At 38.6% G+C, this 22140-nt stretch overlaps 1 protein-coding gene across 8 annotated transcripts in view; it reads right to left on the reverse strand.

Moving 5' to 3' along the window:
- Nucleotides 1–561: 561 nt before the first annotated feature.
- Nucleotides 562–22140, reverse strand: part of LOC124170521 (zinc finger protein 467-like) — a 232469-nt gene continuing 210890 nt past the window's right edge. For 5 of the 8 annotated variants that reach the window (XM_046549295.1, XM_046549294.1, XM_046549292.1 and 2 more), the window contains 3 exons: nt 19598–19906; nt 6708–6993; nt 562–1224 (listed from right to left, as the gene is read on the reverse strand). In XM_046549295.1, coding sequence (XP_046405251.1) covers nt 6721–6993; nt 19598–19906 — 582 coding nt within the window. In that variant the 3' untranslated portion in view covers nt 562–1224; nt 6708–6720. The remainder of the gene's footprint in view (nt 1225–6707; nt 6994–19597; nt 19907–22140) is intronic. The other 3 variants (XM_046549297.1, XM_046549296.1, XM_046549291.1) reach the window with 2 other exon arrangements.

A 22140-nucleotide genomic window follows, 5' to 3' on the forward strand; every position in this document is an offset into this window, starting at 1 on the left:
AATTAACAAAAAGAATTAGCTTCACAGCCTCAAGAGAGGAAATGATTGAAGAAATTAGGTTAAACTATGACAGCAATTTGTTGCAAATACGGATTAAAATTGTGTTTAGCCGTTTCTTGGCCACATCTATGTCATTCACGGAGTTTAGATAATTCCTGATTCCATATTATAACTACATTACGTTTATTTATTGAGGAGTTTTCTTCCTAAACAAAACATGGTTGGTAATCAAAGAAAGGAAATTGATGACAACAGTTCCAAAGCTAAATGCTAATTGCCCCACTGAAATGACATGTAAAGCTCCTCATGAATGCACGATGGGAAATCACACAATGACGAGAGTAGCTCTTAATGAAATTTTCATAATTCTAGCATTATTTGGGGGACCAACATAAATATTTTGAAAGGTTAACAGTGTTACAACATCAATAATGTATATAGAGAAGTCATATTTCCTGGAATATTATGCTTTGTAAGGAATAAAATGATTTTATACGAGCAGTGATAGTTGTGCTCCAGATTATCTTACAGGAAGGGGGTTCGTTTATGAACAATATGGAATAATAATAACTCTTTTATTTCACTCTTCTACATTGATTAAAAACCACTAAATATCATTGCAAAACCCACCATTCCATTTAAAAAGAACTACATAAAAAATAAATAGAGGGTAGGAGCACAAGCATTCAGAAAATAAGTTGAATGGGAAGGGGTTAACCCCACACTAATTTGCATGTTAATCTCACAAGGTTCTAGTATAATTTTTTTCCATGAATGCTGTCATTGAGGTGTGGGTTCTGGAATCTCATGCTAAAAGCTTTGTATGAATAATTTATTTATAATTTATTCTAAAGTCTGGTCTTATGGCTGTCGATCTTTCTTTGCCAATTCCATGTGAACTACGTGCAGAAGTCGTAAGAATGGCTAACCATGTACCAGAGATGAACCCAGAAGAAAACGACAGAAGAAAGCTGACAATGTAATGAGAACTATGCCAAGAAATCACGACACAACTTATTCCAAATTTGCAATAATAATATGTAATTTAGGAAACCAACGATACATATTGATTGACTAGATAAAAACTTCCAGACCAGAATTATTCACTTTCTTCACTAAAAAGCCCTGGGCCAATGCCCAAATGACTAATGGTGCCTTCTCTTCATCTCTTATTTTCTCATCTTCTTTGGTATCAGTTAGACTGAACACGCAACTGCAATTCACCTGGAATGAAAGGAAAATTTTGAGCACCAAATGGTCCATGAAGATTATAAGACATATGTTAAGTAGGTATTTACTTATAAAAATTGGTTATCAGTAACTAGAACCAATTATTATTTAAAATATAACTGGTTATTGTCACAAGTATAGTTATGATAACTTTTCTGAAAATTTTTTAATATTTGTCATGGGGATTGTGTCCTACAACGGAATGAGATTTTGTAAACTACAATTTAAAACTCTTTAAACTGCTTTAGCTTTCTTTAGCCCACCCTAACGCATATCCTTGCATCAAAATAGAAAAATCCCACTATTTCTGCATTCCATTTAATTTTTTAAAAAGACTGCAGAAAACTCATTCTTGGAATATCCATAATACAGATATCCTGAGCACCGATAGTTTTTCAGGCCTACCTTTATCAAATTCACTGAAAAGATATTCCAAAAAGACAATAATTCATTCCAGATTCCAGGATTTCACAGCTTCACAGGTAAGGAGACACCATTGAAAAAGATCTGAGAACCTCTCACTAATTGCACGAGAGAAAATTTAAAATCCCTCCACCGATAATTAAAAGAATTTTTCCACAAGGGGAATCTTTCAGAGTATGACTCGAAGTCCACAGCTTAGAAGTCCAAAAACATGACGTCACCTCTGGAAGCTGGTGAAAGTAAAGTGTGCCTAATTAGGAATTTGGAATCCATTGGAATTCTGCGTGACGTCACAGGGACCTAGTTTCTATACGCGTGGATAGGAGTTTTACATCGTCTGAGATTACCAATGCATGCATGAGGCACAGAGCTCAGGGAAACATCTGTTAATAATCACCTATTAAAACTGCCTAAGGTCGGAAAGTTTTCTTCGTTTGATAAGGTATTAATATTCCTTATTTAAGCCAAGCCAAGACTAGTTTGTAATGGCAGGGATAGCGTATAATCTGTACTCTTTACATGCGTGGAAATTAACAAGGGCAATCACAGGAAAGTCGAAGGGACCAGGAGCTCACCTTGTAATAGGCAGGGTTTCGTGCACGACCATTATTAGCGAGTTTTACTGTATATTTTTACATCGTACTTTTCCTTTCAGGTTATTCACTTCACTGATATTTCTCTCCTTTGTACGTAGTTAACCCTTTCCAGCCGGGGCCTACAATTGGAAAACGTTTTCCTTGCTATGAGTAGCACGAGAATATATTAAACCTCTCTCTACGGGGCTCTTTTTTGGGAAATAGAGTTACCATGGTATTTTCATCCCTCATATTTGGGTCCCAGCTGAGCCCATCCCTTATCCCGGCCACTGGACTACACCCTCTAATCCTATCATAGCATGAATCCACTGTCAACTTGTGGCGTTACCAGTGTTTTTTTTTCAACCAAATATTGTATTTCATTTTCAATAATTTATAGAAGAATTGCTAACATAGTGTAATCTGTACTCTTTACATGCGTGGAAATAAACACTGGCGATCATTGGAAAGCCTAAGTGATCATTTTCGAACGTGATTAACTGGTTTGTGGACTGTATGTTACTGCTTACTATCACAATTAATTCGATCCAAGTCGAGCCACGCTGGCACATGCCAGTTACCAAACCGACGCGTGCCGCGGGCAGGCCAATGGCTCCGTCTCCCACGGTTGCTCTTGGATGATGCACTAAGGAAGTTCACAGGACGACTGGCACAAAACACAAATTCACTCCCGTTCGTGGAGTGATAAAAAACAAAAGCAAATCGAAAACTCAAAGTTCGTGGCATCGCCAACAGGTGGCGTGGCTCGAATTGGTGTTGAACAAAATACACAACCGAACACTAAAGAGACTGCAAGTTCACCTTTAGCAATAAGTGAGCTCCTGGTCCATCCAACCCCTTACAACATAAGGCAAGCAGCCTGTGAAAGGGATCTTCCAGTGCAACCGACCTAAGAGCGGAAATGCTGACGAGAGAAGTGGGAGTACACTGGGCAATGGGTATGCGGGCTAAGGCTAAGCGGCGTGAAGACAAAGTACACGTTTCAGTCATTACGACCAAAGCGGTACTGAACGTGTTAAATAAGTCTAGATTTAATTGGTTAGAGTTACTTTAATTACCAAAGCCCAGCACCAACACTTAAAATTTAATTTTAACACCATATTTGTATCACGGTCAAGGCAAATGATATTATTTTTAAGGGGAATTTTCACCCCTTTCTTAATATGGTAGTTTCCTTCATCAAAGAAAACGAAAGGCAATTACTGCGATTCGTTACCCACCATTACATACTGTATTCATAAAATACAATTTATTTGGTTTTAGAATTCTCAGGTAAGACGAATGGCAATGGTCAATTTTAACCTCATTTGAAAAAGGCCAGATTGGCACCCATGTGATGCCACTCCACGTGACATCACAGGGACCTAGATTCTATTGGCAACAGGAATCAAAGTAGCTGACATCTGGTGGCCAATTTCAGAAATGAGACATGGAGGATCGGCCGGTTTGTTTACTAATGCTACAGCCTAGCGGTGTGCGAAACGGATGTGTTTTCAGCAATTTTGTGAAGCGAATACTGATGTATATGGTAAATCTCAGTTGTGAATAATGGATGAAGTAATTTTCTCCACATCTGACGTTTTGGAGTTCAATAGAGACATCAAGAGGTCCCTCGTTGAGGGCTATGAGGTGGAATGCTGTAACCTGTCATGGTTGAAGCACTGTTGGAGTATTTGGTTCTTGCAATGGGCTTTAGCATACAAACAAGCGTTATTAATGGCATGTCACACGAGATACAAGCTTTTCAGAAGAAAATTGGTGCTTCTTTTTCCGTTTTCGTGTGTATTGTTTGACGATTTTATCCACCATCATTACAAGAGATATATCATTATTAAAATCATCAAACAATATGATAGGCATCTACTCACATAAGCCATCCGTCCTCAATTATCTATTCTTCTTAAGGGAATTCGACGTCGGTGTGGTCGTGAGTGGAATTCCCCTTGCATTGGCGTTTTGACTGCTATGTGGAGTCACTCGACTCTCACCGGCTAGCGAAGATCGATGGGGAAGTGGCGAGACGGGTCGCGCGAGGGTCTCCGTGCCTCGGCCCCAGAATTTTGGCCATTTGGGCAAAGCGACTCGAGAAATCCTTTAACACAACGAAGCACGCAGGCCTTAGAAACGTCGGGGTTTCGCACCGCATCGTATTCGGAAGAGCAGGGCCTAGTTATTGAATGAGAAAGAGACAGATGTTTTAAGGGCCGACCCGGTTTTGACGGGCCCCCGGGCGGAAGATGTCCCGGCGATCGTGGGGGGGATCGCCTGGGAAAAGTTTGTGCGACTTTGGGAGAAATTACTTGTCTCAAGCAGACTTAGTCCCGGCAATTGGTGGGTAGTTGGCCGGGAATATTCATATAATTCTCAGTTGTCGCGATTCGAATCATTTCCCCAACCTTAACTTTCCTGGCTTATTGGATATCTGAAAATTCATTGATAGTTATTGCAAGTTTGTTCAACCTTCTTTCCGTCTGCATCTCATCCTCTGACACCTCCATACTTACACGAACAATTTTTAAGTAGGCATTAAATGATACAATGAAGGTGTCATGCCTTCATATGTTTCTCTATGACCCATTCTTGTTTTTTTCTTAAATAAAACTAGCATGCTAGCTCACTCTTGCCCATTCTCATGACGTGCTCCCACTTCTTTCCCAAATTAGGGGTGTAGCGGAATCTATGTAGAGAGATAGCTTTTGTCTCACACTGGTCGGTGCAATCATAAACACCGCACATTTTGTTGCTCATGAACTTTTCCTTCTAAGTTTTTCATCATAATGCCATTGATTTTCGGCTAAACGGTATAGTACTGGCAGGCTAACGTTTCACACGAACAAGCGTACTAATGCATCCGATCCTCAATATTCGGCCATGACACCTAATTTAGTGCTGTCACCTGGATTCCCTTCCAGATGCAATTGTCAATAAGAACAATGACGCTTTCAATAAGAACATAAAACTCGGGTATTCGCAGGTTATCGTTCCACACAAACAAACGTACTAATGTGGGCGATCCTCCCTATTCGGCCATGACACCTAACTTAGTGCTGCCACCTGGATTTCCTTCCATTTGCCAATACGAGTAGATAGGAGTTTTACATCATCTGAGATTACCAATGCATGCATGAGGCACAGAGCTCAGGGAAACATCTCTCAATAATGACCCTTTTAAAATTTCCTATGGTTGGAAAGTTCCCTTCGTTTGATAGGGTATTAATAATCCTTATTTAAGCCAAGCGCTACCTGCTAGCAGCCTGCATCGTAGCTGCGGTCATATCATCGCACCAAGATGGCCTCACATTGCAGCCGAAACCAGAATGACGACACATGAGTTTTTCCCGGCATTTGTACCAAGCCGTCGCCTTTTCGTGTGCTTGAAAATTTTCACTTTTCATTTATCCCTTTTACTGTCGGCCCATTTCAGGTGGGATGTGTGAAGACTGCCAAGGCTATTTTCCGGAATTTGCAACATTTCAGATTTTAAAATTTTTCAGCTACTTAATTTTATTTAAACGTCTAAATTTTTTTCCCAATTATTAAGATATGTTTATATATTATAACCTTAGATAGATTATGGGGGTTTACTTAAATTACAGCCGTTGAAAAGGCTACAATACAAAAAAAGTGAAATAATTTCGGCCGATAAATCGGCCCCTGGCAGTTTTCGCTCAACCAGCGATGGCCAATATATCGGCCTGGTGGCAGCAAAAGGGTTAATTGAAAAAAATAGATATTGTCCTTAAAAAAATCTGAAAGCGTGAAATGCATACTCCAGGAGTAAATAATCTTTTTATTTAGGCAATAAAGAGAAATAGGAAACCACTCTATCAGGGTTCCCACTCTAACTAAATTATAAAATTCACGTTTTTTTCCAGGTTTTCACAGTCTAAATTTTGCCAAATTCACGGTCTTTTAATAAGCCAATTTAGGAAGAAATATTGATCACGTGGCAATAACCGGCCGCACTTTTAACTAAACTAAAAATTTAGCAAACGCAATAAACACCGGGAATGCAAATGCAGCAATGAAAGTGCTCTTATGACGTCGCCAATCTTTGCCAAAATTTAGAGCCGGCTAAAGGTTGTGAGAGGGAAATGCAGGAGGGTGGCAGGGAGGTCAATTTTTTGCCAGGATTAATGAACACTCTTCCAATCACAGGATTAAGGTCTGTGTGTCATCATGACACACGGACCAATACTTGCGCTTCGAATACACGTGTGGAGATAAATGCATGGACAGTGTCTGCGAATGACTGACCTTGAAATAATGATTGATGTAACGATTTTTCTTTTGCTCTTTAAGTTGCAGTTATAAAATCTTTTAAAGTTTGAGAGATTTTTTAAGATTACATGACGAAATTCACGGCTATTTCCAGGTTTTTTCACGGTAGACGAAATTCACGGCTGAGAGGGAACCCTGTCTAGAGTTGGTCTTTTTTTCCGATTTTCCCACACTTACTCACGTGTCTCGCTCAGTCTGAGCACGACGTGAGAGGGTCGTCTCCGTCGTGCGGCCTCTTCTTCGGCCCCACACTCCTCCTCTTTGCGGTCTCTTGGAGGTGCACTTGTCGGATGTGCTGATTGCGATTGCGGCTGTGCAAGAACCACTTGTGGCACGTGGGACACTCAAAGCGCCTCTCTCTCGTGTGAACCACCACGTGCTTATCCAGGTCGCCCTTCACAGCAAACGAAGAGGGGCACTCCGCGCACTGGAAGCGCCTGGATGAGTGAATCCTCAGGTGAGCCTGCACAAGAACAAGTGTTTTTCATCATGACATGAAAAGAGTATTCAGTAGGGATGTGCGAGTAGCACTTGTTCATCTTGATTCTATAAATTGTAATAATAATAGTAGTAACTCCAATTGTCCATCGGGCTTCACATGCACCCTCATGCAAAGCTACAAGTTCCGCTTCTGTTGGGGATGGTGATACATTTGACTGTTTTCTTGTACTCCATGATACAATGCAACCAAAGACTTCCACTACAAAACCAGATGTGGACTTCCTGTCTTCTGAATCTCCAGCCCAATCTACATAAGCAAAAGGTTTTTTCAATTGGTGATTTGGTAGGTTTGCAATCAGACATATTAAATCTACACAAAATGTACTTCTTTTGAGATAAGTACATGCCAGCTCTATCCATGTCAATCTTAATTCCTCAGTAGAACTTTAAATTTTCCAGATCGGTCATCTGAAGTTTATCCATTCTACTACATTGTTTTCTTCCCTTTTTGTATCATTGTGTGCCTCCCATTTGGTAACTTTAAGTATCAATAATATCCTCCTTCCTATCTTCCCTACCTTGGCATGAACATGTGACCACATTTTTTGAAAAACTAAGATGGTTAAAAATACAAGATAGGCGCTTACTTTACAAGGCAACATTTATATACAAGTTAATAACGACAGAACTTCCCACATATTCACACCAAAATGTACAATATAATGCTAGAACAAATAAACATCAGACACGCCACATGGAAGAACTTTACATACCACACTATCGAACATCTATTTACGCTAGTTCTTTCCATGTCACCTCTTGCAAAGTATGGAATCAATTGTCATACCATTTAAAAAATCTAAAAATGCAAATCAATTAAAAAAGAAATCCTATGAAATATTGCTACATGTGAATTGAATATTGTAAGTTAACAGAATATTATGCTAAAGTTAATTAAATCAGATGTATTTATAAGTCCATACCTTTGTCTTGCTGATAATTATGTATATATACATATATATTTTTTGTTCTATCTTGTAATATATTAAGTCGCATTCTGTGACATCGATGTTTAATGTAAATCTACATATTTTTTGTAATATTTCTGACTCTATTATATTTATTATCATGTATGTTCCTAAGGAACACACTTGTCCCGGAATAATACATTTCATTTTCTATTTTCTATTCCATTCTACTCCTTCTGATTCAAATGTAGTATACAAGGCCATACTCTCCCTGTACATGAACCTGATGATGTCGTACAGCAACGAAACTGCTCATTAGTAAAGTCTTAGGTGAAATTTATAAAGTTTTTTTTTATTTAAAATGAAGAAATTTCACCAAGTCACGCCTCAAACCATCAATTTTATCGAGTCAACTTGAAAACTACTTGCAAGTATTGAGTCAAGTCGAGTATGGTAATTCCTGGACCAGTTAATGCAACAATGCACACTCCAACAGATTCTAACTTTTCCAATCCCCATTTAAGTTTTCTATTCTAAATGCTTAGCATGATGTAAAAAGGAAATGAAAATAAGGAATGTTGATGGTATTTTGTGTCAGCATTAGGAGATGAATGAAAATAAAAGTGTCAATTCATCATTAGGGATGGACAAATCCAGGATTTTTTCGGATTCCGATTCGGATTGGATCCTTGATTTTCAGAGCCAGATCTTTCGGACCGGATATTTTCGGATCCAAATGCATTTTCAATTTCCTGTTGCTGAGATTCCCCGATGATTGTTCAATCTCTTGGGAAGAGTCACACTACGTGCCAGTTGTATTTCTCCTTTTTTATTTTTCTCGGCTGAAATTCTCCTACGTAACCTCTGCGTGAGCTTTCAAACAAAACGGTTCACAAGTAGGACAAGAATCGCATGCAACGGCAGATTCGAACAGAGAATCGGAACTCTTTCCACCCTTACGCAGAATTTTAGCCGTGGAGAACAAGAAAGGCAAAATACGACTGGCACATAGTGTGACTCTTCCCAAGAGATTGAAAAATCATCGGGGGAATCTCAGCATCATAGGATAATAACTACGTCGCAGATTTCAGAAAACCACCCTTGGCCGTCCATCATTTGGTGCTTCTGTTGTTTTTTTTTTTTTCAAAATCACGCAGACCGTAAATCATTGTCTTCTAAGGAAAATATCAAATTACATGAGAACAATTGAAGCATGTTTCATCCTTACCCCGTCTCACCAACTGACCTGTTTTGGCCAACCTGCTTCAATTCTCCGTTTCTAGATGATAAATGTTAGGAGGGTGACTTTCTGGGCCCGAAGATGTCTCGATAGCTTCGACAATTAGATGACATGCACGAAATTTAAAAAAAGAATTAGACCAAACACGACACATTCCTGACGATACGTGTTTATTTTTTAGCTCTAATTGATTGCCACCGAGTTTTTCTATTTATAATTAGACTATACTAATATGCAACATTGTCCAAACAGCACAATTTTCAAAGAAACAAGCACAGCATTAACCCCTAAAACAAGTAGAGATGGACTGGAAACACCAACTGCATACATCACGTAGCACGCCTGGCTTTGCTTTGAAGGCAACAACGTCACGCACGTTTCCCCCGAATTTTGTCATCTTCTCATCGCATACTGACTCGTGTTTCACCTGAAAACGCTTCAGTATGGTGAGGTGGATTTAGCACTTCCTCACGATAATTTCACGCCACAGTGCACGCACATGCCATACATTGGTTCTCCTTATCACAATAGAAATGTTTCTACACAATGAAAGACATTTCTATCAGTATATCATCAAATTAAATTGCAAACTGCGCATTCAGCAACACAATTAACAGTATTTAAAACAGCATTAATGTCATGTGCGACGAGGTGCTCGACCGCTTAGCTTGAGGTAGGGGTGGGCAGAAGAAGTGTGTAAAGGAGAGGTGGAGGGGAAGGAGCGCGCTCAAGCCCATAAAAATGATTTTTTTTCATTGCGTAGAAACACTTGTACTGAGATAAGGAGAACTAATGTATGCCGTGTGCGTGCACTTTGGCGTGAAATTATCGCGAGGTAGTGCTAAATCAACCTCACCATACTGAGGCATTCAAACTAATTTTAACACCTTTCACCCCTTCATAATCGAAAAGAAACTTCATTTTTCAATAAAATCTTTTGTAAATTCATGAATTTTCAATATTTGTTTCCTTTTATGAAGGGAAGTAATTGTGTTTTTATGTTTCGGGGTCTCCGGACCCCCCGGGCTTCCCCCTCTCACTATGCCACTGGTCAGTGGTTTATCCGAAGATTTTTTCATTTCCATTTCCAAACCCAAGCGTAACAGTTTAGGTCCTGAGCATGTAAAGATGTTTTTAAAAAACAACTTTGAAAGACCATAAAAATGATTTTCAATTCATAGAAATATTAAAATGCGTACAAAAATCTAAAAAGCATTCCTTTGATTGTAAGCACCCAGAATAAACTCGAATAATCATTTCGTTTAATAGCAGGAATTTGAAAATGCATTTGGATCCAAGAATATCCGATCCGAAAGATCCGGCTCCAAAAATCAAGGATCCGATCCCAATCCGAAAAAAATCCTGGATCCGTCCATCCCTAAACAATATAAAGCTAATGAGAGTTATAGATATTTTGGAATATTAATTTTGAAAATATTCAGATTCTTAGAAACGCAGCGGTCTCTCAGACCGCACGTCACCAGCAAAGGGTTAAGTTTACTGGGATATCTACTCCAGCATGCAGACAACTGTCAGTGATGGGAAAAAACTACTGATTAAATTTAGAAGATTCTTCAATGGTTAACCAATCGCAAATTAAGAGAAATGTTGTCTACGATCTATATTTGTACAGTAAAACCTCTTTACATCGTAATGGAGGGGACCAAAATTTGGGCAATTTGATGCATGGAGGTTCACTATAGAGTGGTTTCAGTGATAGGCAACATTTTTTCATATCCTTTGGAGATGAAAGGCACTAATATCATTTAAACCATTATATTTATGTGTTAAAACAAACATGAATGCATTAGTGAACATACAATGATTATTTAATAATAACAGAAAGCGAGCGCTACTGCGTGATTTATACCATGATTTGAGAGAAAATGATGTGATCTCTCATAAAATGATTAGGATAGTTGGATACATTTTTTCTTATTTACTGTTAGGTAACCTCTCATCTGGAACAAAATGGCCACAACTAATGATTAACGTGAAAATTACAGCATATTAAAGGTGTATAAGAAAAAAAAATAAGGGTGAATCATTTATTGCTGAAAATGTCATTCCATGTACGCAATTGTGGCTGCATTAATGGTCTCTAGTTGTCTCGATACGATTTGGGGAGGTAGTTTGGCCATCTCAGGGGTGTCCCCTTGGTATAATAAGTGGAAGTTTTTTCGAGATTTTCGAGGTTCACTACAAAGAGGCTTGCGTATAAATTTACACGTAAATCTGACGGGACCGTAGGGGTGGTATGAAGTATGGAGATTTACAATGTAAAGAGGTTCACTACATAGAGGTTTTACTATACATATTTCAAATCACAAATGTTCAAATATTTGCCATGGACTTGCATGCAGTTGAATACGAGCCAAATGAGTTTTCGTCGCACTCGGACATATACCGTATTTCTCAGAATTTTGAGGCATCAGTTTCGGGAAAACTTAAAGAATGCATTTGAATATAGTCTCCCTTTACTTTTACCATGGGCATTTATGGAAAAAAAGGGGGGAAAATATTCAGACATATACAGTATTTATGCCATGACTAGTCGAGGTCAAACTGCAGGAGAGGAAGGGAAAGAAGAAGTAGAAGTGTAGTAGAAGTAGAGTAGAAAAGTAGAAGTGAAGACAGCGGTGGGGTGTGGAAGCAGAGGTAGCATGAGTCATAGCCAGGCAGTCACCAGCATGGACAATTTGCCAAAAGTCCTGGTTTCCTATAACCGCTGCGGCACAATGAGATGATTGCACGCTTTGTGTTCATGTCATAGAAACATCACGGGGCGCGATTGCATTCAGGGATCACAGAGCCGCGTGACACAACAGTTGCATGCCTGGCAACTTGCGCGAGGCACAAGTACGCCTAACGGTGAAGTTTACGAAGTAATGCAGCTGCTTTTAGCATTCGTGCGAACCAATTATCAGAATCCGTGATCTCAAAGACCTGTGTGTGGTTTTCAGAAACCAAATACTATATGGAGCAGTAGGAATATGATTACAATCACGTTATCCCCGCTAAAATGATTGTGAACGGGATAAGATAGCCGTGAATGATTCTGGAAAGCAATCTAAAATAATAGATTGTATGCACAAATGATAAAGGTTTTTTTGATTTACGTATATGATGAACATTACATGAAATTAAAGTGAAAGTTTGGAATATTCGTGTTTTCCGATTATTCTTAGAGTGCTCTTCAGATTCAATTTTAAAGTGCTTCCCAAATTCATTGAGTGCTTTCTTTGCCAGTTCGCAATTTTTTAGAGGCGATAACATGGTTGTACTTGTATTATTAAAGCCAAATGTAAGGCCTTGTTTCGAAAACCAAGCATCAATGGATTTGTGATCACGGATACAGAAAAGTGGTTTGCACAAATGCTTCAAAACCACAGCAGAAACAACACTGTCAGGCATCATGCCGCATAGCGCACTGCGAGGCTTGGAAAACAGGAACATGGTGCTCCAGAATGCCGCTAGATTGCTTCTGTTTTATGAAGGGAATACTAATGGAAATAATAAGTCTGGTGTATCCTAGCATTAATGCAGAAATTATGGTGATTTTGCGTCCGATTTAATTTTTTAATAAAGATCTTGGAAAATATTGCACAAAAGTAAAAATCATGCACGGATAACCCACCACACAGATAAACCGCAGCCAGATAATTGGGAGTCTGCTGTACTTGTGCAAAATAATAATCATTCAACCGTTTATTAAATCCCTCGCTGGTATCTCTATCTTGTCGTGATGAGGGGGCTTGCGTGCCTAAGTGAACCTGAGAGCTATGCCAGAGGAGCGAAAGCTCCTCGTAGGGCCACCCAAGCCGGACAGGTCAAAGGGGATAGGCCCGACAAAAAGAGATACCCCGGTCCTCCATGTTGGGGGTTGGGCATGGGGCTAACAATCCCACACCGTAAAAAAATGTTCTGTTACGAAACCCATAAAGAAGCCTTGGAATACGGACGGATTTAAGGATATTGACACTGGCAAACGATCAGGAACTCTAAAATGGAATACAACATTGACCTTAGCTACATGGAATGTAAGGACCATGTTGAAGGCAGGAAAAATGGCAGAGATTGCTGAAGAAGTATTGAAACATGGGATAGATGTAGTGTCGTTACAAGAAATAAGATGGAACGGAAATGGAAGAGTGGATAAAAAGGACTACTCAATGTTCTATAGTGGGCCTAAACTGAGAACTGGACAATGTGGAACAGGGTTTATCCTTAATTACAAAATGAAGCAAAGCTGCTGAGGGTATGAACCTCTGGGGGATAGAATGTGTAAGATAAGGCTCAAAGGACGTTTTAGAAACTTATCTATCATCTCAGCTTATGCACCCACAGAAGATGCTAATGACGATGAGAAGAATGCCTTCTATGATCAACTGGATAGAGAATGCAGCAAGATACCTAAATATGATAAGTTGATTCTCCTAGGAGATTTCAATGCAAAAATAGGAAGAGAGGACTTCTTGCAGCATGTAGCTGGAAAACACTCTTTACATACTGAAACAAATGGAAACGGAATGATGCTAAGCCAGCTGGCAGAAGCTAAAGGGCTAATAATCAAAAGTACCTGTTTTGCTCACAAAGATATTCATAAGGGAACATGGAAAATGGCAGGTACAGGAGTGGTCAACCAAATTGATCACGTTCTGGTTTCCAGAAGACATGCATCTTCAGTCATTGACATAAGGTCTGCAAGAGGCCTAAACTGTGATTCAGACCATTATTTGGTAAAGGCCAAGCTCAGGGAAAGAATTGCGAATGTGGGACGTATTAAAGGACCCAAGAGGATACTGTGGAGAGTGGGAAAGTTCAGACAACGAGCAGCTGTAGCCCAATACCAGGAAATCCTGGGTAAGAAACTAGAAGAAGGAGCAGAGAACCTGAGTGTAAACGACTCGGAAGAGAGAAAATGGCTTAATATAAAGAAGGCTATGGAAGAGGCTGCAAAGGAGACCATAGGAGGAAGAAAGAGAACAAGGAATGAATAATGGTTTGATAATGAGTGCAGAAAAGCTGCAGAAAGGAAGAATATAGATCGAAGGAACACCATCCAGAAAGAGACAAGACAAAATGTGGAAGGATATAAAGAAAGCAGAAGACAAGCAAATACAATACTACGAAAAAAGAAAAAACAGTACTTAAAAGGGTAGGTGGAAAAGATTGAGGAACTGAACACACAAAATGAAAGTAGAAAGTTATACCAGGCAATCAAACGGATGACAAATAAATTTCAACCAAGAACAAACGTATGTAAGGATAAGAATGGGAGGTTGGTTGGAACAGAGGAAGAAGTAATGGGAAGATGGGCTGAGTACTTTAAGGAATTGCTCAATGTCAATGAGATAGATGAGGAGGATGGAGAAATGTTGGACATGAGGGTGGACACCAATATTATTAGGCCATCAATTGAGGAGGTGGAGGAGTCGTTAAAACGGCAGCGGAATGGGAGAGCTCCAGGGGAAGATGAAATTGTACCGGAGTTAATCAAATATGGAGGAAAAAATTAAACAAAGAACCTACATAGACTGATATGTGAAATAGGGGAGAAAGAAGAGATGCCTGAGAAATGGAAGATTGGCTTAATTTGCCCTATATTCAAGAAGGGAGATAAATTGCAATGCAGCAACTATAGGGGAATCACATTACTAAATGTCACTTATAAGATACTTTCTTGTATACTGCAGAGGAGACTTAACACGAATGCTGAAGTAATCCTTGGTGAATACCAATGTGGCTTCAGGCCGGGAAGAGGAACAACCGACCAAATCTTTGTAATGAGACAATGCATGGAGAAACGTTATGAGTACAACATTGACCAACACATGCTTTTCATTGATTTCCAGCAAGCTTTTGATAGTGTCAATAGAAGAAAAATGTTGAAGGATCTCAAGCTAAGGCCTATATCGGGGGCAAGACTAGTGAAGCCTTTAAGATAACAACTAGAGTAAGACAAGGAGATTCTCTATCAGCAGTACTATTTAATCTGTGTCAACATGAAGCCATGAAAGATCTGGGGTTAGAGGGGACAATTGTGCATAAATCTACTCAGGCATGTGCCTATGCCGACGATATAGTTCTAATGGCACGAAATATGGATTCTTTGAAAGAAATATTCAAAATCTTAGAAAAGAAGAGTAAGAATATAGGGCTCAGAATCAATGAGAGAAAAACGAAATACATGAAAATGTCGACCACGGAAGACAGAAAATGGACTCAAAACGTTACATTTGGGCAGTACAACTTTGAAAATGTAAAATATTTCAGCAACCTCGGTACTAATTTAAACTGTAAGAACTCAATGACTGAAGAGATCAACAAGAGGATAATGGCTGGAAATAGGGCTTACTTTGCTAATATTAAGCTCCTGAAGTCAACTCTTCTATCTAAGGAGATGAAATTCAAGATCTATAAGACACTTATCAGACCGGTCATGACATATGGAGCAGAAACGTGGAGCATCTACGCTGGAAACAAGCAAGCTCTGCGGATATTTGAATGGAAGATTTTGCGAAAGATATATGGTCCCGTGACAGATGGGGTAATTTGGAGGATAAGAACAAACAAGGAAATAGAAAATATTATCCGAGGCAAAGACATAGAGAGATTTGTGAAGACCCAACAGTTAGCTTGGCTAAGTCATGTAAAAAGAATGAGTGAAGAAAGGATGCCTAAGAAATGGAAATATGGATGGAAAGAGAAAGAGAGGAAGACCGAGGAAAAGATGGATGCAGGATGTGGAAGAAGACATAAAGGCTATGAGGATTGTCAGATGGTGGGAGAAAGTGCAGAACAGGAGAGAATGGACAGGCGTCTTGAGGGAGGCCAAAGCCCATACCGGGCTGTAGTGCAGAGGAAGTAAGTAAGTAACCGTTTATTATAAATACAAATAATTAGAAGTCTTTCCATTTTTTTCAGCAATGAACTTCGCATATGTGTTGACTGGTTGGCTGAAGTTGGTGCGCCTGATGTTTTACTGACGTTTTAACCTCGTATTTATTCAGAATAATAGTGCAGACTGTTGACGTCGTGAGCTTAAACTTGCGTGCAATATTGTGGAAATTGAAAAGTGAAGTGGCCACCCCTTCCCATCATTACCCCGGATAAATAGACAAATCGCCAACTACACTGGGATAGACATTTACTTACCGAGAACAAACGCCTTAAAAGCGCCTCATCCAAATGTTACCACCTACGAAACTAATGTCCACTTCCAGTTAAAAAAAAAAAATACAGTAAATTCCGGTTATTACGCGCCTCACTTTACCACGGTTTCGGATATACCGCGGGTCTCACCATGTCCCCCGAGATGATTACATTGACCTTTTTTTTGAGGTAGGTAACTTTGTGGCGAATTTTATCTCGGCGTGACTACCGACGCGTCGCAACTTCAAGCGACTGTATTAACGCGGTTGGCAACGTATTCCATACATTGTTTCGTAGCCATAAAAAAAACTCTGTAATGCCTGATCGGTCATTGTGTCTTGCGAACTCGAGCTGAAAAGTGTGTTGCACGGCTATAATAATTTTCGAGATTCTGGGAGATTGAGATAATTCTCATTCGTACGTTCGCACCGCGGCGCTCAAACCAAGGTAGGTACTCAATTCTCACAGGCTTCGAGCATTTAATAATGAATGGGCTGTTTTACTTTGTCTTAATATGAATATGAAAATTACTTTTTTACGAAAATTTTCATTGATTTTAGGGTTAAAACGATGTCTGCCAAAAGGAAAACTTATACAATAAAAGAAAAGTTGGGCATAATCGACAGAGTGAAACGCGGTGATTCAAAATCAAGTTTATTCAGGGAGTTTGGTGTTCCTGAAGGAACTATTCGTGGTTGGATGAAAGAAGAAGCTAAATTACGATCATTCGTTGATCAAGTGGATGACTAAATAGGACTTGATAGAAAAAAGGCCAGATTGAGTGCTGCTGGTGATGTGGATGAATGTTTGTTCACGTGGTTTGTTCAGAAGCGCAGTGAAGGTGTTCCATTATCTGGTCCACTTTTACAAGCACAGGCAATTAAATTAAATAAACAAATAGGTGGTGCTCATGATTTTGTTGCTTCTGCTGGCTGGCTATCGAGGTGGAAAATTCGCCACGGGGTAGCGCAAGTTAACATGCAAGGGGAATCTCGTTCCAGTGACAGTGAAGCAGCTAGAGAATTCTGTGGGACTTTACGCAAGATGATTGATGAGGGTACGAGTACACTGAAGAGCAATTGTATAACTGCGATGAAACCGCTCTCTACTACAGATTGCTTCCAACAAAATCACTTGATATTAAGAAGTCGGCAAATAAATCCGGAATAAAAATGAGCAAAGAAAGAGTGACTTTATTACTGTGCGCGAACAAATCAGGAAGTCACAAGTTAAAACCACTGTGTATTGGTAAAAATCGAAGTCCTCGGTGCTTCAAGCACGTTAATATGACAGCACTACCCATAAATTACAAAAACAGTCAGAATGCCTGGATGACTCGAGACATTTTTTTATCTTGGTTCAATGAAGATTTTGTTCCATCGGTTAAGAGCCACTTAAGATCAAAAAAGTTAGAAGAGAAGGCTCTACTTCTGTTAGATAACTGTCCGGCCCATCCGTCTTCTGAGCTCTTGATATCGAGGGATGGCAAAATAGTGGCTTCGTTTTTACCAAAAAATACGACAGCTCTTATTCAGCCCATGGATCAAGGGATAATTAGAGCATTTAAAGCCCATTATCGGCGGGAATTGCTCACTAGTTTCATAAATTCAGAACTGCAGGTACAAGAATATCTGAAAACAGTCACCCTGAAGAATATGGCTTATAATATTGGATTGGCATGGAAGAAAATAACTTCAGCTACAATCCTAAATTGCTGGTCAAAGTGCGAGTATACAGTGGGCGATAGCATGGAAGACGAAGACGAGTTTTTGGGTTTCACGGAAGAGGACGCACGTGAAGCTTCAATGTTCTTTCTAATAAACTATTTGTGAGTGATCTCGAGGCCTGGGTTCGCGAAGACGAGGAAACTCCTGTATCTGCTTATAAGAGTGACGAAGAAATTGTGGCTGCAGTCCAGAGCCGCGCAAAAACAGCTGCATCATCGGAAGATGAGAGCGAGAATGAAGAAGACGAATGTGAGGTCGAGATGCCAAAAATTGGCCATTTATTACATAATATTAGTGAATTGATGAATTGGTTGGTGGGACAAAGTGATTGCGATAGTATTCATCTGTTGCACTTGCAAAGCATAAAAAATTACGTGACAAAGAAAAGCCATCAACTATCGCGGCAAAAGAAAATATCCGAGTATTTTAGTAACTCCCGTTAAAGTAGAGCGTCTAAATCATAAAATAAATATTTTAATAATGTATTACGCAAATAAATTGGCTATAAAAATTACCTTTAAGGGTTTTTTTATTGCTTCCCACGTATTTCCCGTTATAACGCGGTTGTCCGATAACGCGGGTGTAAACTATGTCCCCCTAGACCCACGTTGTAACCGAATTTTACTGTATATAAAAAAATTAAAAATTATCATGCTCTTGTTCATTCTAAACTCTCTTATGGTATAATCTGTTGGGGAAGTGCATACATGAACACATTCCAGTGTGCAATTGTTTTGCAAAAAAAAAAGTAATTGGGGTAATATTGTCTAAAAAATATTATGAACACTCATTTCCGTTGTTTGTGGCCCTAAATTTATTGCCATAAAGGCATTTGTATTTATTCAAAGTGCTTAAATTGTTTTATGCCAGAAGTGGCAATATACCTAGTGGATGTGATAAATACAAATATAATTTAAGGAGTGAGTCATTTATAGTAACAAACAGACCAAGGTTAACATTATTTAAACATTGCTTTCTTTACATGGGGCCAAATTTAATTCATGTACTGCCCGCTAGAATAAAAAAATTAATCCTCAAATGAAATGTTAGGACTTGTCAAAGACTGGCTTTCCTCGCAAGAAATAATTGAAAATTTATTTTGATGTTATTTATTTAAAACACTCATGTATCATTTACTGCATTATTATTTTTTATTGGCATACATTTTGTAATTTGATGGTGGCTCAATTCTGGTCCTATGACCTTGGAGACCAACGAAAGCTCCTTCTCCTTGTTATTTTTGTTATTCAGATGCAAAGACTAAATGTAGGAGCAAATAAATTATAATTATTATTACATATTTATTATTATAATCAGGAGTTTGCTGTATTTCTTTCATGGCGTGCCTTATGTTCTTGCAATGGTATATCTATTGCAATGTATCTTCTGGGCAAATAAAAAATCTAAATCTAAAATCAATGCCAATTAATCTCGACTTCAAAGAATTCCACGACTATTGAGACTCGATACAACCCCCAGATTTTCCAGAAGAGAGGCCAACCCCACATGACATTCTGCTTTGCTCCACCAACATACGTTGAGACGCATTTTGTTGCCGAACCGCTTCCCGCACTCTGCGCAAGCATGCGTCAACTCCGTGGTGTGGGTCGACACGTGCAAGCGCAGGCTCCACAATTCGTGGAACGCACGGCCGCACTCGTCACACTTGAAAGCCCTCTCATTCGAGTGGCGCCGCATGTGCTTCAGCAGGTACTTGCGCAGCTTGAAGGGCGTCCCACACAGGTGGCACGCAAAGGGTCGATCTTCGCTGTGCGCGACCCTCACGTGGCGCTCCAGGTCGCAGAAGACCGAGCACGTCTTGGGGCAGCGGCAGCACTTGTACTTCTGCGCAAGCAAACAAGAGGAGGACAGATGAGCAACCAGGCAGCGCAATAGATGGGGCACAGCCTTAGGCTGTCAAGGCAGACAAAGGCTGCTACCTTGTAAATCATTTTAATTATTAATTAAAAATATTACACTTGATAATTTAATTCAAAATATTCCAAGTAATTACTGTCGGCGTCAAAATGATGTGCCGCTGTACTTTGCAAATGTATATCTGGACTTCAGTTCATGCCATAATAATGAATAATACGTCATTTTAAAGGAAATTTTATTCCCAATTCTGGTTTATTACTTGTTTTATGAAAAATTCAAAAAAAGCAGACATGCCAGTGCAATAAATGACTCCACGCACCATAAAATTTGCCATTTTGTCAACTTCATGAACTTTGTAACTCAACGTAGGAAAAACTACTACATCTATCACATTCATCTTCCACAATAAGTTGCAAACATTAATGTAGATTAATAAAATGGCTTTTGAATATTTTTAAAATTCATATTTTGTCCTAAAATAGCATAAATGTGTAAACACTAAATAGTCCTACAGTTTACACCAAAAGAAAAAATAAAATTGATAGAAACACTTCTTAATTTATTTGAAAATTTTCTATAAACAAATCTTTTCTATAAAACTAAAAATAAACCAGAATTGGGAATAAAATTTTCATTAAAATGACGTATTATTCATTATTATGGCATGCACAAAAGTCCAGATATAAATTTGCAAAGTACAGCGGCACACATCATTTTCACACCGACAGAAAATTAGGTATATCGTCTGTTAAAAATTTTGGTGGTATCATTTAGACCTGGTTACATGATACACCAACACATGCAAGTTAATGACCAAATGTATGAACGTGTGAATGAATACAAAAATACACGGTGTAACCATCCAACTGCAATTGCAAACACATGTACAGAAAATAGAGCCTGTTCTCATTTGGTTCATGCATTCATACATGTTCTTTTCTGATCCGCCAAAATCATTCATGGCAAGTGTTAACCCTTATACTGCCACCAGGCCGAAATATCGGCCCTCGCTGGTTGAGTGAAAACTGCCAGGGGCCGATTTATGAATGAATAAATGAATTTATTACTCCAACTGAAATGTACACTTTTTTAACAACAAAAAATAATAAAGAGGAGCTTAAGGTAGCTTCAATGGTTAAAATACAAAACCAGCATGGAAGCTACCATCTTAAAAATTAAATTCAAGGCAGGCCAGAAAACAAAAAGAAAGTATATATAATTTTTGGAAACATTATCATTATGAAACATATATGTGACAATAACTTACAATAAACAAGAACAAAGCATAATATATAGACAGCACAAAATAAATTTCTTTTTCCTCCTTTCACAAAAATTAAAAAAAATAAATAATAATATGTATATTATTCACAAACACATAAAAAAAGAACATTTATATTATTATGGGATAATAACAAATCTTTAGTCTTTTTACAAAATTTATTTATACTCTTAAACTCCTTGATCGAACAAGGTAATTTATTAAAAATCTTTGGCCCCAAATAAAGAAACAATCTTTCAAATAAAGAAAGATTAGGCTTAGGAACTAGGAAATTAACATTCCTTCGTAAGTTATAACCATGCTCGGTTCCAGCAATTGTTGGTAAACTACCACATCGCAAAAAAAATAATTTTAAAGTTTTATAAACAAACATGTACCTTAATGGCAATAACTTAAAACAAACAAATAGGGGGTAAGAACGCTCACAACGATTTTTATTGGCAATTATTCTAATTAACTTTTTTTGAAGTACCACTGCAGGGTTCAATGTCGTTTTGTGGTCCCCACCCCAACATATCAAACCGTAACTTAACTTAGTGCCAACCAAAGCATTGTACAATATTATTTGAAAATAGTGAGGACACTTATGTCGAATAAAATAAAGCTTCGAAACATAATATCGTAACTCTTACTAAATCATTTATAAGGTGATACTATTTCAAGTATTTATCAAATGTTACTCCTAAATATTTTATGCTGCTGACCTGCTCAATTATTAGACAACTACAGTTCTGCTTTAGGCAGTCTACATTATGGTAATATAATTTAAGATTGATTGAATAGCAGTTGCTAGGACCAAAACACATAAATTTGGTTTTTTCACTTAGTTCAAGCCCATTATAATCAAACCATTTACATATGAAATACAAGTCATTTTGAACGTGATTTGCAATGCATATTTGGTCGTAACCACTATAAC

The sequence above is a fragment of the Ischnura elegans genome, chromosome X (assembly GCF_921293095.1).
Source record: "Ischnura elegans chromosome X, ioIscEleg1.1, whole genome shotgun sequence".
In the NCBI taxonomy this organism is placed as follows: Eukaryota; Metazoa; Arthropoda; class Insecta; order Odonata; family Coenagrionidae; genus Ischnura; species Ischnura elegans.